This window comes from Bufo gargarizans, chromosome 1 (genome assembly GCF_014858855.1).
Source record: "Bufo gargarizans isolate SCDJY-AF-19 chromosome 1, ASM1485885v1, whole genome shotgun sequence".
NCBI classification, from domain to species: Eukaryota; Metazoa; Chordata; class Amphibia; order Anura; family Bufonidae; genus Bufo; species Bufo gargarizans.
Window position 1 is genome coordinate 634511904 of NC_058080.1, and position 15469 is coordinate 634527372.

Sequence of the window (15469 nt, forward strand, 5' to 3'; positions counted from 1 at the left end):
AAAAGCAAATGTTGGAGTGCCAGCGGCTGAAGGGAGATCCCTCAGGCCCAAAAATAAAGGAACTCTGCGGCACTTCCATGAATGTGCATTTATTTATCCGGTATCATACGACATTTCAGTCCTCTCAGTGGGACTATTCTCAACCACTGCTTGAGAATAGTTCCACTGAGAGGACTGAAATGTCACATGATACTGGGTAAATAAACGCACATTCACGGAAGTGCCGCGGAGTTTATATATATATATATATATATATATATATATATATATATATATATATATATATATATATATCTATCTATCTATCTATCTCCATATCTCCATGAGGAAAATCTGGCAGCACTCCCTTCAACAATGGCTCTGGGTGCCCGCGGTGGTCCCTCGATTCAGGACAGAAAAGAATGAAGAAGATCCTCAGCACTCCTTAAAGAATAAAATGTGCTCTTTATTCACACATATCAAATATTGACAACGTTTCGGTTCTCTCACAGAACCTTTCTCAAGTCAGGTGCTTGACTTGAGAAAGGTTCTGTGAGAGAACCGAAACGTTGTCAATATTTGATATGTGTGAATAAAGAGCACATTTTATTCTTTAAGGAGTGCTGAGGATCTTCTTCATTATATATATATATATATATATATATATATATATATACACACACATACATATATACACACATACATACATATATACACACACACACACACACAATGCAGCAGAACTATTTGTTTCTTGAAGGTGGAGGATTGAATCTTCAAATATAAATGCACTCCAGTTGCTCATTTTCTCGTTTGTAATCCAGCAGCATCTGTGACAAGATAATATTCAATAGATCGCTCTACATGTTGCAGTCTGTGCACACTTCACTTATTCATGTTAATTATTCATTCAGTTGTCTCTCCTTCCCCTATGGCTTAGTAGAGATATAAAGGATTGAGACGCTATCAGATCTTCAAATTAGAAGCTTTGATGATTTGAACATGAGGTTTTCTGCAGCTATCGACTTGACAGTTGGATATTTTTTATCTGAACCAGCTCCTGTCACAACATTTTTCCACCAGAAATGAAACAACAAAAATGTAGGATATATCTCAACAATTACGGAAACACTGCAAGTAAATAATCATATATTGGATTTTGGTATTGCAAAGAAAATAATATTGCATGAATTTATATTCGTAACACACTGCCAGAAGTTGCCAGAAAAAAAAAAAAGGTCACACACTCTAATATTTAGTTGGACCACCTTTAGCTTTGATTACGGCACGCATTCGCTGTGGCACTGTTTCAATAAGCTTCTGCAATGTCACAAGATTTATTTCCATCCAGTGTTGCATACATTTTTCACCAAGATCTTGCATTGATGATGGTAGAGTCTGACTGCTGCTCAATGGGGTGAAGGTCTGGACTCTGTGGTGGCCAATCCATGTGTGAAAATGATGTCTCATGCTCCCTAAACCATTCTTTCACAATTTGAGCCCGATGAATCCTGGCATTGTCATTTTGGAATATGCCCGTGCCATCAGGGAAGAAAAAATCCATTGGAATAGCCTGGTCATTCAGTATGTTCAGGTAGTCAGCTGACCTCATTCTTGGAGCACATATTGTTACTGAACCTAGACCTGACCAACTGCAGCAACCCCAGATCATAGCACTGCCCCCACAGGCTTGTACAGTAGGCACTAGGCATGATGGGTGCATCACTTCATCTGCCTCTCTTCTTACCCTGATGTGCCCATCACTCTGGAACAGGGTAAATTTGGACTCATTTGATTTCACCAATCACGATCATTCAGGATTTTTTCCCACCACATTTTCTTCCTCGACTACGATGGGTCCCCACTATCCTTTAAGTTTTAAATAATGCGTTGGAGAGTTATTAACCCAATTTTAGTAGTTTCTGAAATCTCCTTAGATGTTTTCTCTGCTTGATCCATGCCAATGATTTGACCCTTCTCAAACAGACTAACATCTTTTCCACGACCACGAGATGTGTCTTTCGACATGGTTGCTTAAGAAATGAGAAAATACAATTGAATACAGCCACCACAGGAGCTGTTCCTACTCATAGGACAAGGTTTAGTCCTACAAGGCTACCACCGTATACAAAAAAAAACTAAATCTAAAAAGGGCAGTAGTAAAATGTAACTTTTAATGATTTGTCTAAAAGGTCAAAAAGCCCATAATGTAACCATAAAGCCACACCAATTAGGCAATAAGCATCACAAAATCCATATCAGACACGTGTATGTTAGATACTTAAATCAACCAGTGTTCTGTAATATACACACCGCTTACCCGAATAGATGTATAGGCAGGAGGTAGACAGAATCAACGTCCACACCATTTAATTCACGTCCTCACAGATAGATCATTTATCTGTGAGGACGTGAATTAAATGGTGTGGACGTTGATTCTGGTGTGGCTTTATGGTTACATTATGGGCTTTTTGACCTTCTAGACAAATCATTAAAAGTTACATTTTACTACTGCCCTTTTTAGATTTAGTTTTTTTTAAGAAATGAGAAGCAACTCATTGCACCAGTTGAGGTTAAATAACTAATTGCCAGCTGAAAGATAATCACCCATGCAGTAATTATCCAATAGGAGGCTCATAACCATTTGCTTACGTTAAATCCAGGTGGCGACTTTTTTTTGGACAGGCAGTGTAATTAGAGATGAGCGAATTTCATATTTTGAAATTCGTTCACACTTTGTTAAAGGTGAATTGCGTTATGGTTTCCGTTACCACGGACCATAACACAATTCTATGATGGAATGCATAACGGAACCTTTAACCAACAAATGAAGTGTGAACAAATTTCATAAGCGGAAATTCGCTCATCTCTAGTAATAATGTAAAGTAGTACATATTTTGCATCTATTATTAATATGAATTTATATTGAAAAGTACAGCACACACTTGTTTCCCTGTACAGTGCATTTGGAAAATATTCAGACCCTTTCGCCTTTTTCACATTTTGGTATGTTGCGGCCTTGAGCTAAAATTAAAAAAAAACTACTTTTGCTCAATCATTCTGCACTCAATTGTACCTCAATATAGTGAAAACAGAATGTTCGAAATCTATTTATTGAAAAAGTTTATTGAAAAGGAAAAAAAAAAAAATATGTTGCCCTGACATAAGTATTCAGACCCTCTACTCAGTATTTACCATATTGTTCAGACTATAAGATGCACTTTTTTCCCCAAAAAGCGGGGGAGGGAGGGTGGTTGTTGGGTGGATTGCGGGCAATTGCAGTGCATCTTATGGTGCTAATGCTAATGACTGCAGGTGGTGAAACGCTCTGCACTGGCTGTACTTACTGCTCCCTGGTCGTCTTCCAGGTGCCACAATTATGTGTCCTTAAGCGTACAGGATTAGGAAATACTAGGCGCCTGTGTGCACTATGACCTGACACTGTGCAACGTCAGGTCACAGTGCAGTGCAGGCCTGAAAGAAGACCATTGAGTGGGGCAAGTGTCAGCACGGTCCGGAGCAGGAGTGTTAAGTTAATTTTTTTTCGCCTGATGGAGATTGGGGTCGGATCTAAGGTCTGAGGAGGAATGGGGGTCTGATCTGGGGATCTTCCACAATTATAGATTTTAAATTTCTAGATTTTTTTTTTGTCTACAAATCTGTTTATCAGACATGAATATAGTTTCCTAAGGGTACTTTCACACTAGCGGCAGGATGGATCCAACAGGCTGTTCACCCTGTCGGATCCGTGCTACTGCTATTTCGCCGTGCCGCCGGACTGCCGCTCCGTCCTCATTGACTGTAATGGGAACGGGGGCGGAGCTCCGGCGCAGCACGGCAGTGCACGGCGAGAGGACGCTGGACTAAAAGTACTAAAAGTCCGGCGGCCTCCCACCGCGCACTGCCGTGCTGCGCCGGAGCTCTGCTCCGTCCCCAATATAGTCAATGGAGACGGAGCGGCAGCACGGCGAAATAGCGGCTGGACAGATCCGACAGACTGTCGGATCCGTCCTGCCGCTAGTGTGAAAGTACCCTAAGAAAACAAATTCAAGTGCTGTGTATTAAAGTCACATGAGCAGATGTATGCCTATTATAGCATATCGTACAAACTACTGTTTGCAGAACCCTCAGCATCATGTCCATCATCACCCTGCTAAAAAGGAGTCTGGCAGACAGCAAACTGCTTAGGAAATTTGTTCTCTTCCAGGTTAATGGGGATCCAAAACCCCTTCCTGTATTATTTTCCACAGTGCACCTTGTACTACGCAATGGAAAGCTATGTCAGCGACTCTAAAACACGTATATGTATCCAAGGACAAAACTAACAGATGCTAAGTTTACTTTTATAATGCAGCGCCTTTTTTGGGTATATCTATAATGCCAAATATATTTTGGGCATGCTTATAATTACAGCAATCAAATATTCTTAGCAACATCAAAATCATGCCATGAAAGGGGTTTTCAGGTTTCTAAAAATATAGCAAAGTCATTGCAAAATGAAAAGTTAGGCAAGTTTCTAATATAACTTGCGACAACTACGCTAAATCTCCACTTGTTGTCATTTAATGGGAACCTGTCATCAACCTCATGCTGACCCCACTGAGGGCAGCATAAATTAGTGACAGAAATGCTGATTTCAGTAATGTGTCACTCATGAGCTAAAAGTAAGAGGCTGCCGAGAACCAGCATCATAATCATTGCAGCCCAGGCCTTGAAAAGAGTCAAATCTACTTGAGAAGAGTCCTGGTTATCCATAATCTCCTGCTCTCCCCGTCCATCTGCTGATGATTGGCAGTTCTCTACTAATACTACAGAGAAAGGGAGAAAACTAGGTAGAAGCCGGTCAGTCATCAGCAGGTGGGCAGGAGAGCAGGAATTCATGAATAACCATGACTTCTCAGGTGGCCGTGACTCTTTTCCAGGCCAAGTCGGCAATGATTGTGATGTTGGTTCTCCGCAACCACTTACTTTTAACTTTTAAATGACAGACCGCTGAAATCACCTGACCTGTCTCTACTTTATTCTGCCGTTAGTATGGGCAGCATAAAGTAGATGACAGGTACCCTTTAAGTTTTTAAGTAGTTTTCCACTTTAAAAATCAACTACCGAAGTTATTCAACAAAGTCACACGCAACTTTGTGAATAACTAACTACGGCTCATTGGAGCCCATACATTCTAATACTGTATGGAGATGTTTTATTAGTAGTAGTATTATTCTGAAGTTTTGAAGGAAGAAACTTGTATGAAGCCTTCGAAGCTCGCTTTGCTTAACACTAGTTCTGTCCCCTTTTATCATTACCATTCTGTGTAATGATGTGCCTTGTAATTTAGTACCCATCCCATATTGTGCCGATAAGAATTCCTAAGTGATCTCCAGGGATAAGCAAGCTGTCCTGTAAGACAATGTTTGACCTTTTAGACCTTATAGGATAGTTAACTTATATCAAGTTGCATCAGGGGCTCAGTTTCTTATCTTTTTTGAAAGAGAGTTGATTGAATAGCTTTTTCCCAGAAGAACATTGCCTGACTTATAGGAATACTTAGAACCAATGAGGATAATTAGTAACCCCATGACAATATTTTGGGTTTTTCTAGATAAAAGGTTTAATTTTCTTTTTTCAAGGAACGCAATAATATAAACATACACCATAAATAATTCCCTTTTTGTCTGGAAATGCATTGTCCTAGCCATGTAATTATTATTATTGTGCTTACTAGCATCTTGAAAACTTACCACATACAGAAGGTTGAGGTTATCAACTTTCCCATAACATAGATCCAGAAGAGTCACTGGATTTTTAGTTGCTTGTCTTCCAGACATTAGCCATGGTACAGAAAGATTTTCTACACTTGATGTCTATGAGGAAGTAACAGAGAATATACAATATATTAATTTTCTGGGGTTTGGAAAGAATACATAATCATGATGCTATAGAGATTATTGTACATGATGTATCCTGCAGTCATTTTCCATTCTGTCCGTCTCCTACATCTTGCTAACCTGCTGAATAGATATTAGGAAGAAGTAGGAGACAGATGGAAGGGAATGTGATTATAGCACCAGACTACATAAAATTTGACTATGAATATGATGACACATAGATCTGCACGGGAGCTGTAGACACAGAACGGTAGAACATTTTTTAATAAAGTTTAGAAGTAAAGTTGCTTAAATCCTCTTAAAGAGGTAGTACAGGTAGGTAATCAATATCAGATTGGTGGGGTCCGACACCCAGCACCCCCACTGATCACCTGTTTGAAGAGTTGGTGGTTCATGCGAGCGCTACTTCCTCTTCATTATACTGTCTGTGATCTCAGAAGTCTCGGCTGCACAGTGTAATTACAAGTACTCGCTTTATTCACTTGAATGACGTGGGAGATGACGCATTGTGTAATGAAGATGAAGCAGAGCTCGCATGGAGCGCCGCCTCCCCTTCAAACAGCTGATCAGCAGTGGTACCAGGTGTCAGAATCCCACCAACAATATAATGATGACCTTGGCCAGGTATGCTCAACCTGTGACCCTCCAGCTGTTGCAAAACTACAACTCCTAGCATGCCCTAATAGCTGTAAGTTGCGCAGGCAAGCTGGTAATTGTAGTTTTGCAACAGCTGGAGGGCCACATGTTGGGCATCCCTGACCTAGGCCATCAAAATCTAACTCCTTTAAACTTCTTTAAAGGGAACTGGTCATCAACTTTATGTTGACCTCACCGAGGGCAGCATAAAATGGTGACAGAAATGCTGATTTGAGCAGTGTGTCACTCATGAGCTAAAAGTAACTAATTGCTGTGAACCAGCATCATAATCATTGCGGCCCAGGCCTTGAAAAGAGTGAACTCTACCTGAGAAGAGTCCTGGTTATCCATAATCTCCTGCTCTCTCACCCATCTGCTGATGATTGGCAGTTCTCTCCTAGAGAGAAAGGGAGAAAACTAGGTAGAAGACTGTCAGTCATCAGCAGGTGGGCAGGGAGAGCAGGAATTCATGAATAACCAGGACTCTTCTCAGGTGGCCGTGACTCTTTTCCAGGCCCAGTCTGCAATGGTTGTGATGTTGGTTCTCGGCAACCACTTACTTTTAACTTTTAAATGAAATACTGCAGAAATCAACTCACCTGTCTCTACTTTATGCTGCTGTTAGTATGGGCAGCCTAAAGTTGATGACAGGTTCCCTTTAAGATCTACTGTGAAAAAATGCCTTGTTTCTCACACAAGTGAACCTACGTTTTAGGCCTCATGCCCACGACCGTTGTTTCATTCCGTGTCCGTTGTTCCGTTTTTCGTGATTTTCTGTGGACCCATTGACTTTCAATGGGTTCATTGAAAACTCGGCTAATGCACCGTTTGTCATCCGGGTCCGTGATCCGTGGTTCCAGTCAGTCAAAAAAAATATAACCTGTTATATATAACCTTCACAGAAAAACGGTTCACGGACCCATTCAAGTCAATGGGTCTGTGAAAAAACACGGAGGCACAAGAGATTGTCATCCGCGTCCGTTTTTTTCCTATCATACGGGATGGCAAACTTGACTTTTTTTTTTTACTTTCCTTCATGTCTGGTGAGCCTCCAAAAATAAAGGAAGACACACGGAAACGGATCATGGAACAACGGAACCCCATTTTGCGGAACGGAACACAACAACGGTGGTGTGCATGAGGCCTTAAAGCTACAAATTGTAATTACACAAGGGGGGAATTTATCAGAGTTGCTACACAGTTTTCTGGGGTAAAAGTGTTGCACTTCACAATCTAAGTTTCTGACAAGTGGGTGTGGAATGGATGGCGCTTAGTGAAGATTTTACTGTAGTTTAACCCCTTAAGGACCAGGCCATTTTTATCAAATCTGACATGTGTCACTTTATGCGGTGATAACTTTAAAATGCTTTTACTTATCCAAGCCATTCTGAGATTTCTCATCACATATTGTACTTCATGACACTGGTAAAATGGAGTTAAAAAAAAAATAGCAAATTTCAATTTCTCTACTTTTATAATAGATAGTAATACCTCCAATTAGTTATTACTTTACATTCCCCATATGTCTACTTCATGTTTGGATCATCTAGTGAATGACATTTTATTTTTTGGGGGATGTTAGAAGGCTTAGAAGTTTAGAAGCAAATCTTGAAATTTTTCTAAAAATTTCTAAAACCCACTTTTTCAGGACCAGTTCAGGTCTGAAGTCACTTCGTGAGGCTTACAAAATAGAAACCACCCAAAAATGACCCCATTTTAGAAACTACACCCCTTAAGGTATACAAAAATGATTTTACAAACTTTGTTAACCCTTTAGGTGTTCCACAAGAATTAATGGAAAATAGAGATGAGATTTCAGAATTTCCCTTTTTGGGCAGATTTTCCATTTGAATCATTTTTTTCCCAGGCAATGTTCTTCTGGGAAAAAGCTATTCAATCAACTCTCTAACAAAGCAAGGGTTAACAGCCAAACAAAGCTCAATATTTATTGCCCTGTAGTTTACAGAAACACTACATATGTGGTCGTACGGCCACATGGCATTGCGCAGAAGGAAAGGAACGCCATACGGTTTTTGGAAGGCAGATTTTGCTGGACTGTTTTTTTGACACCATGTCCCATTTGAAGCCCCCCTGATGCACCCCTAGAGTAGAAAATGCCAAAAAGTTACCCCATTTTGGAAACTGGGATAAGGTGGCAGTTTTGTTGGTACTATTTGGGGGTACATATGATTTTTGGCCTCTATATTACACTTTTTGTGAGGCAAGGTAACAAGAAATAGCTGTTTTGGCACCGGTTTTATTTTTTGTTATTTACAACATTCATCTGACAGGTTAGATCCATAGCAACCCTCGGTTCCCCGTCACCACAGCACGGGGACCCGATGGGGATGTACAAGCTGCCGCAAACCCCCTGTATGCTGCAGTCAGTGTGACCGTGGAATACAGGGGGTTAATCCGCCGGCATCAATGTTTTCACCGATGCTGGCAGATACAGCCGGGCCCCTGCTGCTGATCGCGGCAGCGCGTTAACCCTAGGACGAGAATGCTCGTCCTAGTGCGTTAGGTACCTGCAAGTTAGGACAAGCATTCTCGTCCAAGGCCCTGACCGCACTAGGGTTAAAGGGTTTATTCCATGATTAATGTAGAAAAATAAAAATCAGACATCATATATTATGACAGTCTCCTTCTAACAAACCTAGAACCAGCCCTGTACCTCACATGTATCCAGAGATCTCCCGATTCATTGCTCTGTTAAATTAAAACTGGCAGCACACCAGGTAGTTGAAGGATGGGACTGAGCATGTGCGTCCACCTCAGCAAGGTGGACAGAGAAATAAGAAAGAATAAACAGCAGGTGGCACTATAAAGATACATTTTATTGAATACTTCAGTGGCTACTAAATGTTTTACAAAAGTATTAGATCTAGATGTGAGTTAGAAAACTGCAGAATATTTCACACAAGAAAGTGACATAAAATTATTGCTCAAACCTTTACCAGCTCATAGCTGGTGTAGATTTGACTTTCTGGTGCAAGGAGAGCTAAGAGGACCAGGTACATCTCACTCCAGCAGAAAGGATATTAAGACTGGCTTGAGAAACACCAATCTTAATAAATCACCCCCAGTGTACTGAAAATTTGAAAGATATTTCCAAATTCATTTCTTGGCTTTTTTAATGATTTGTGCCATCAGTGTCAAAAGCAATATTTTCACATATATGCACTCAGTCCTTGTCAGGATCTACAAATATATCTAGATTTATTAAACTGTATGTCTATCTAGGTTAAGATGCTGAGTCAACAGTGAAATCTAAGAAAAACAATAACGTAAGAACAAGTGTAATACATAGATACATACAGGAATCTGCAGCAGACATTACAAAAATCTAAAAAATATTTGCACAAAACTGAGATCTTAAGGAGGAATTTATCACTTTCTGTGGCAGAGAAGTGTCAGAAAAAAAATTGCTACCGGCATGTTTGTGACTTTTTGAACGGCACGTGTGACAAATTTTGTGGCTTTTCTGCGATACCCTCATAACTAGTGTTGAGCGAAGCGAGCTTCGGATGCTTCATCTAAAGTCGCTTTGTTCAAAACTTCGAGATAATACTGTGCGGAGATTCGTCTCCATACAGTATTAGAACGTATGGGCACCGATAAGCCGTCGCGCGTGACTTCATTGAATAACTTGATAATTGATTTTTAAAGTGGAAAACCACTTGAAAACCGAAATCAGCTTTGGTTCCAAGGTACTAGTCGGAACCGAAGCAGAGTTTGGTTTCAAGTTTTTAAGTGGTTTTGCACTCTAAAAATCTATTACCGAAGTTATTCAACAAAGTCACGCGCGACTTCGTGAATAACCAACTTCAGCTTATCAGAGCGCATACATTCTAATACTGTACATAGACGAATCGCCGTACTGTATTATACCGAAGTTTTAAACAAAGTGACTTCGGATGAAGCATCCGAAGCCCGCTTCACTCAACACTACTCATACAGTAACTTTCTGAAAAGGTGGTTTCAAAGATTCTCCCCCATAGTGCCTTGAAAAAGATTTTTGCAATAGTCCTATTATACACATTACAGAGAAGGACTGAATCCATTTTCTCGCTTGGCTTTGGCTAATAGCTTCCTACACTGGTCAATTACACAATTATTATTTACATAATGAATAGTTTTAGTAATTGTGATACTCCTCCAGTATTTGCCAATTAGGGACAGTCATGTGGGTATGAAATATAATGGAGCAGGATGGGAGAAAAATGAGGAATTTGTAGTAAAATTTTTATTCAATAAAACACCATAAATTATTTGAAATATTTGTTTGTTTTGGACATTATTGCCCTAAGGAAAAATGAAACCCTCAATACATTTCAGAATTTGATTTGAAGTGTAAAATTCTGTTTGCTTTAATCTATAGATGAAAAGAATCTACACAGAATGTTTTAACATATCAAAAAGAGCTGAATTCTTCGCATCATCTTTCCTGGCGGTCAGAAGTCCAGCGTCTGAATTAAAATGAATTCACTGTAAGGTTCTGTGACCTGGCCTTTATAAACTTATTAATTGCCTTGACTTTCCTGAGGGCTTATCCATACCATCTGTACATTGATGTCTTTAGGTCTTATTTGTCTGTGTTTAGGGTTACAGGAGAATATGAAAGGTTAATCTATTTAAGAAAAACCTCTATCAGGAATGAAATGTCTCTCCTGATGGACCATAACTCTACCAAAGTATTGGTGGTACATATTAATATTTGTTACATGCCCTTCTGCGCATTGCATGAGCCACTTTAGACCTGGCAATATAACACGCTAGAAAACAAAGGATTACTCCCATTTTATAACATGATGGTAATATAGTAACATAGTTTATAAGGCTGAAAAAAAGACATTTCTCCATCCAGTTCAGCCTGTAATCCTGCAAGTTGATCCAGAGGAAGGCAAAAACAAACAAACAAACAAAAAAAAAAACATTAAAGAGGTTGTCTCATCACAGAAAATGGGGGCATATGGCTAGCATATGCTCACATTGTACCTATATTGGGAATGCCCCACAAAGTGGTAGCTGGAGGACTCTGGTCCGGCCACCACCAAGCGCACTCCCCATAGAAGTGAATGGGAGCGCACTGTGCATGACCGGCCACTGCGCAGTGCGCCCTCCACCATTAATAAATAATAGATAATGGCTCCTACAGAGCCATTTTCAGTGATATCATATAAAGGTGCCAGAGCTGCAAAAACAATTCACAAGCACTGTTCACAGCAGCAGCCAGGTCAAAAACCAGCGGAAGAAAAAGAATATGGATGAAAGTTAACAAAGGTAACAGGAGCAGGGAGAGAATTACAATGAGAAAACTGAAAATATTGCAAAGCGGACTCCTTTAAAGGGAGTCTGTCACAGTACTTTGTTTTACAAGTAAAATTTACAGTAATAATCTGCAACTAAGTTTCACCTCTGGTGAACCTGTCTTAGTACATTACACTTTCGCGCTGATAATGAAAGTATGTTAGTACATTAACCACCTCAGCCCCCCTAGCTTAAACACCCTTAAAGGGACACTGACAGGCCAAATCAGCATATTTAGTTATATATATGACATTACAGGTCTTATACAGTCTATTAAAGGCATCTAAGTATCCCCCCTGTCCACCTTATAAAAACCGAAAAATAAAGTTTTATAACCTGCCTGTCTCGTCACCAATCTGCCCAAGTAGCGGCGTTTCATCTCAAAATGCGCCCAGCCAGCCGCTCCCAACTGCCGTTCTGAAGCCCCGCCCAGCTCATCAATATTCACTTCGCTGGGTGGCGGCTACAACTCTCCCCAGTCAAGATCCTGCGCAGGCGCAATGTAACCACGGCCGGGCGCAAGCGCAGAAGATTAGACGAGGACGATGCCAAGAGGATTCAATTGCCCATGCGCAGGATCTTGACTGGGGAGAGTTGTAGCCGCCGCCCAGCGAAGTGAATATTGATGAGCTTGGCGGGGCTTCAGAACGGCAGTTGGGAGCGGCTGGCTGGGCGCATTTTGAGATGAAAACCCGCCCCTTGGGCAGATTGGTGACGATACAGGCAGGTTATAAAACTTTACTTTTCGGTATTTATAAGGTGGACAGGGGGGATACTTAGATGCTTTTAATAGACTGTATAAGCCCTGTAATGTCAGATATATAACTAAATATGCTGATTTGGCCTGTCAGTGTCCCTTTAATGACCAGACCACTTTTTACACTTCTGCACTACACTACTTTCACCGTTTATTGCTCGGTCATGCAACTTACCACCCAAATGAATTTTACCTCCTTTACTTCTCACTAATAGAGCTTTCATTTGGTGGTATTTCATTGCTGCTGACATTTTTACTTTTTTTTGTTATTAATCGAACTTTAACGATATTTTTGCAAAAAAATGACATTTTTCACTTTCAGTTGTAAAAGTTTTTTAAAAAAACGACATCTATATATACATTTTTCTCTAAATTTATTGTTATACATGTCTTTGATAAAAAAAAATGTTTGGCAAAAAGTTATAGCGTTTACAAACTATGGTACAAAAATGTGGATTTCCGCATTTTGAAGCAGCTCTGACTTTCTGAGCACCTATCATGTTTCCTGAGGTTCTACAATGCCCAGACAGTAGAAAAAAAACACAAATAACCCCATTTCAGAAAGTAGACACCCTAAGGTATTCGCTGATACACATAGTGAGTTCATAGAACTTTTTATTTTTTGTTACAAGTTAGCGGAAAATGATGAATTTTTTTTCTTTTTTTTTTTTCCTTACAAAGTCTCATATTCCACTAACTTGTGACAAAAAATAAAAACTTCCATGAACTCACTATGCCCATCATGAAATACCTTGGGGTGTCTTCTTTCCAAAATGAGGTCACTTGTGGGGTAGTTATACTGCCCTGGCATTTTAGGGGCCCAAATGCGTGAGAAGTAGTTTGAAATCAAAATCTGTAAAAAATGGCCTGTGAAATCCGAAAGGTGCTCTTTGGAATGTGGGCCCATTTGCCCACCTAGGCTGCAAAAAAGTGTCACACATCTGGTTTTGCTGTACTCAGGAGAAGTTGGGCAATGTGTTTTGGGGTGTCATTTTACATATACCCATGCTGGGTGAGAGAAATATCTCGGCAAAAGACAACTTTTCCCATTTTTTTATAGAAAGCTGGAATTTGACCAAGATATTTATCTCACCCAGCATGGGTATATGTAAAATGACACCCCAAAACACATTGCCCAACTTCTCCTGAGTACGGCGATACCACATGTGTGACACTTTTTTGCAGCCTAGATGCGCAAAGGGGCCCAAATTCCTTTTAGGAGGGCATTTTTAGACATTTGGGTCCCAGACTTCTTCTCACGCTTTCGGGCCCCTAAAATGCCAGGGCAGTATAAATACCCCACATGTGACCCCATTTTGGAAAGAAGACACCCCAAGGTATTAAATGAGGGGCATGGCGAGTTCATAGAAATTTTTTTTTTTTTGGCACTCGTTAGCGGAAATTGATTTTTTTTTGTTTTTCTCACAAAGTCTCCCTTTCCGCTAACTTGGGACGAAAATTTCAATCTTTCATGGACTCAATATGCCCTTCACGGAATACCTTGGGGTGTCTTCTTCCGCAAAACACATACGGACGTCTGAATGGAGCCTTACAGGGGGGTGATCACCCCCCTGTAAGGCTTCATTCAGAGGTCCGTATATGTTTTGCGGATCCACGGATCGGATCCGCAAAAAACATACGGACGTCTGAATGGAGCCTTACAGGGGGGTGATCAATGACAGGGGGGGTGATCAGGGAGTGTATATGGGGTGATCACCCCCCTGTAAGGCTCCGTTCAGACGTCCGTATGTGTTTTGCAGATCCAATCCATGGATGCGTGGATCCGTAAAACACATACGGACGTCTGAATGGAGCCTTACAGGGGGGTGATCAGGGAGTCTATATGGGGTGATCAGGGGTTCATAAGGGGTTAATAAGTGACAGGGGGGGTGTAGTGTAGTGGTGTTTGGTGCTACTTTACAGAGCTACCTGTGTCCTCTGGTGGTCGATCCAAACAAAAGGGACCACCAGAGGACCAGGTAGCAGGTATATTAGACGCTGTTATGAAAACAGTGTCTAATATACCTGTTAGGGGTTAAAAAAAATAAAAAAAATAGCATCTACAGCCTGCCAGCGAACGATCGCCGCTGGCAGGCTGTAGATTCACTCTCTTACCTTCCGATCCTGTGAACGCGCGTGCCTGTGTGCGTGCGTTCACAGGAAGTCTCGCATATGACGCGTAGATGCGTGACTGTGCCTGGGACAGCCGCCTCCGGACCGCGATCCTGCTTTAGGCGGTCCGGAGGCGGTTAAAGGGAGTCTGTCACCTCCATATGGCCATATACAGTGCTTACATAGCTCTGTAGCACACCTATACAGGATTGTAACGGTACCTTTGTTCTTTTCTTTAGACTTGCACCAGCAGGAAAAACAAAGTTTAATTCATATGCAAATGAGCACTCGCAAGTGCCCAGGGGCGGCGTTCAGTGTGTAGGTGCCCAGGCTGCTCTGCCTTCTTTTCACTTAACTCCTCCCCAGTCTCTGCCTTTGCCCGCCCTCCAAGTCTCTTGCCTCATCAATAAGTCCGGACTTGGAGGGCGGGCAAAGGAAGAGACTGGGGAGGAGTAAAGTGAAAAGAAGGCTGAGCAGCCTGGGCACCTACACACTGAACGCCCCCCCTGGGCACTTGCGAGTGCTCATTTGTATATGAATTAAACTTTGTTTTTCCTGCTGGTGCAAGTCTAAAGACAAAGACAAAGGTACCGTTACAATCCTGTATAGGTGTGCTACAGAGCCATGTAAGCACTGTATATGGCCATATGGAGGTGACAGACTCCCTTTAATGTACTAACATACTTTCATTATCAGCGCGAAAGTGTAATGTACTAAGACAGGTTCACAAGAGGTGAACCTTAGTTGCAGATTATTACTGTAAATTTTACTTGTAAAACAAAGTACTGTCCAA

At 41.0% G+C, this 15469-nt stretch overlaps 1 protein-coding gene across 3 annotated transcripts in view; it reads right to left on the reverse strand.

Moving 5' to 3' along the window:
* The window catches only part of LOC122935520, a 122317-nt gene that overhangs the window by 35938 nt on the left and 70910 nt on the right, over nt 1-15469 (reverse strand). For all 3 annotated transcript variants that reach the window (XM_044291302.1, XM_044291290.1, XM_044291295.1), the window contains exon 8: nt 5715-5837. In XM_044291302.1, the coding sequence (XP_044147237.1) occupies nt 5715-5837 (123 nt within the window). The remainder of the gene's footprint in view (nt 1-5714; nt 5838-15469) is intronic.